Below are 3330 nucleotides of genomic sequence, written 5' to 3' on the forward strand. Positions count from 1 at the left end.
GTTAAACACACCAGTGTCATGCCACTATGTAAAGGCTCTCACTGTTCATGTTACAGCATCAGGTTAAAGACACTCATTTTTCAATTAACTACATTTATTCAGTCAACTTTGTACATTTGGCGATGCATGATAAGGCTGAAAGATAACGAGATATTATGAGATATTCCAGTTGTTCAACATCAGTGCATTATAACACAGTAACATTCGCCGTTCATTTATGTACAATACAATTGCATATGGACAGAAATACCACAACAGCTACTACTACATGTATGTTAATGTCTGTGTCTGTGTTTTTATTTCTTTGCGTGTATATAAAGTACTATGAATATATTGTACACATTAAATATTATTAGAAACAACAAAAGGGCTGCTAGACCAAAAAATATTACATCACAGATAAATTAGGGTTGAGCTCACAGGCTCGACGAGAAGACCGAAAACATAATGTCATTAGTTTTTAATGCGTTATTCGGCTAATGTTTAAATATATATATAAATATTTCAATTAGTTTGCAGCTATAGGTAATGGGAAATTCCTCTTAATTTACAAGACAGGGCCATAACACATGAGATGACATTAAAGGCATTTTTTTTTTTACAAAAATGGAAATATAATATATTATTTCTATTTGTTTTATAATTTACAAAGACTGTAGAGATGTATGGATAATAATTCTATAATAGGAAATACTAGAATAGAAATACAACACATAACTTTTTTTCTCAATTGTCAATAGATAAACAACTAAATGATACAGTTTTCCCTCCGTTTCCCCCAATGAACGAAATACGGCTGACCCCTCGCCAGCCCCCTTCGAGGCAAGGTCAGGGAGACAATCTCTTTAAGAATGACCTTTCAAGGACTCGATCTCGCCAGAAAAAAGGTCAAGGAAATGACCTCCTCAGCGCCGAGTCCTAGAAGTCACACGTCCGTCACACCAAAGAATCCCGCGTGAAGAAAAAAAAACATGACTAAAGGACACGCCTGCATGTCCGCCTTGACGAAATGGTCCGAGATGTTGCCGCGGCCACGCCCCTTGCAGGAGGCGCGGGCGTGGATGTGGCTGATGGGAGTGAGTCTAGAAAATGGGGGCGTGGTCATAGGGGGCGTCAGTTAAGAGGTCCTGGAGGATCTTCTCGTCTTTCAGGGCTTCAGACACTCTGCCCCAGGGGAAGGCCAACCTGTTGTCTGTGGGAGAGAGTTCCTTTGAAGGATCTGAACTAATTAACTGCATTACCCTGCGTTTATTTTCAATGGCGAACGTACTGGCTTTTCAGTAACTATACTGACTATACTATCAACGTCAGCATATTATACTTATATAATGTTTTATCTCAGGCTTGGTAGTATCTATATGTGACCACACCTAACTCTATATTCGAAGTTTAGATGATCATTCTGGAATAATTTCTAGAATTTTCGAATTACTAAGCGAACCAACGTAAATCAACACAAACCAGATATTTAAAAAAAACTCACAATATGAAAGAAAGGCCAGAAAAATACAAGGAAACACACCATGCACGCACGACCTTACCTCTCGCCACACGGCCAGCGCGGCGGAAACTGCTGCGAATGCACATCATGCCATAGACGCGGATGCCTGGAACCTGGGCGTATGCAGGCTGGTCGTGGTTAAGAGGTCCGTCTGTGTGCAGGGAGAAAGGTGGTGTTTGGGGTTTGTTGCCGCAAATTAGAAAAAAAAAAATGTATTCACTCATTTTATTATTAGTTTGGAAGTGAATTTACGCAAGCGATTCCGATGACTATATTCTTTCAAATCCAAATTCACATTGCTGAAAGTATGAATATTATGTGTGTATATATAATTACCGAGAAGCTCCAGACGAAAAGAAAACTGACGTACAAACCATCTTTTCCAACTAGTGTTGCAGATTATAGCATACTTACTCACGCGAGAACGAAAAGGAACAAAGACCTTTTAAAAATCTTTGGGTCAACATCGCAACGTGGTTTGGTGCGATTTACCAGTGAATGAAAGGTTTGCTGCGGCAAGGGTCCGGGTGCTAAGTATATTTCTGTTATCTTCTCTTGCATTTTTCATTTTCCTTCTTATTCCGTTTGCCGTCTTCGCCTCCTTCTTACACATACTTACTGAATTTCCTTCAGGCTGTTATTCTATCAGCTTCATTTCTTCATATTCTTTCTGAAGTGCATCCTCACTCCCCCAATCTGGAAGGTATCTATCACTCCTTCAGGTTAATCATATGACTTGTATGTCTGATGTCGCCTTTACAGAATCAGCCACTGCATGATACTCAGCATGTTAGAGAACGGTCATTCGTTATGTAAATGAATTATCCGAGTCATCGGAGTCATCGAGAACTCCCCTTTTGATATATCGGTCATTGGTCAAGTTCATAGAATAATCTCCTGAGTCATGACAGCAATTCATCAACGGTTCCTTAACCTCAGGCATCATCTACAGTCACGGTTCGTTTCAGTTCCAACTTCCTAAGGTTCTGAATGGCTTGGGCATAAGAGAAAAACAACGTCGAGCTCGGGTCTTGTGTCGAAATGTGTCGGCATTTCACGAAATCCTGAGCTCTGTGCGTTGTTTGTTTTGAGGTTAGATTACTGTGGTCGGTTTCAGAAAGTGGTGCAAGCCAGACTTTTAGTAATCTGTCGTTGTCAAGTAGGGTTCTGTAGGCTATTCTCGCAGACGAACTTACGTGACTGTCAGCAGGTAGTAGCAGCGTCACCGAAGCAGCAGCAGTGTCACATGTTCTAACTCTGGCGTGAGACTAATGTAATTTGGGTCTGAAATGTGGTCTGATTTTTGCGTGACTGTGTCAAGGTTTCCACAACGGAATGTGTAATATAACTAGTTACTAATGTAAAGTATTATGTATATATATTTTTCAACAAGTGATTATATCGAATGCCATATTAAAGGTCAAAATAGTTCTTGTAGCTCAAAGAGTGTGCACTACTAGGATAATGCATATTGTTATCACTTGTGAATTCTTGTCTATCGTGATATCATATCTGATTTCGCTATAGGATTCTTGCCAGTTGACTAACCTGATTGACGATTACAAATACTTGTTTCACATCGTAACTGCGCCAAACCAGTATCTGAATTACATCTATAACTTATGAAAAAATAAATCACATCAGTTAGTCAAGATGCGCTATTCGAATAACTGGTACCATAGGGGATATTTAGGCATTTCATTCGTTAAAAAGACATTCTTTAGCATGTATCAATTTCCACATTACATTCACAATTTATAAATGATATCTTGAAAACCAGATTGCTGGCAGGAACAGAACATTAACACTTTTGTCTTTAAAAACAAAGC

At 39.2% G+C, this 3330-nt stretch overlaps 1 protein-coding gene across 1 annotated transcript in view; it reads right to left on the reverse strand.

Annotated features, from left to right (window-relative positions):
* Window positions 1–76: 76 nt before the first annotated feature.
* The window catches only part of LOC119592610, a gene marked incomplete in the record, with an annotated part of 62268 nt that continues 59014 nt past the window's right edge, over window positions 77–3330 (reverse strand). Inside the window, 2 exon segments of the mRNA XM_037941493.1 lie at window positions 77–1192; window positions 1542–1652. Coding sequence (XP_037797421.1) covers window positions 1083–1192; window positions 1542–1652 — 221 coding nt within the window.

This window comes from Penaeus monodon, chromosome 30 (genome assembly GCF_015228065.2).
Source record: "Penaeus monodon isolate SGIC_2016 chromosome 30, NSTDA_Pmon_1, whole genome shotgun sequence".
NCBI classification, from domain to species: Eukaryota; Metazoa; Arthropoda; class Malacostraca; order Decapoda; family Penaeidae; genus Penaeus; species Penaeus monodon.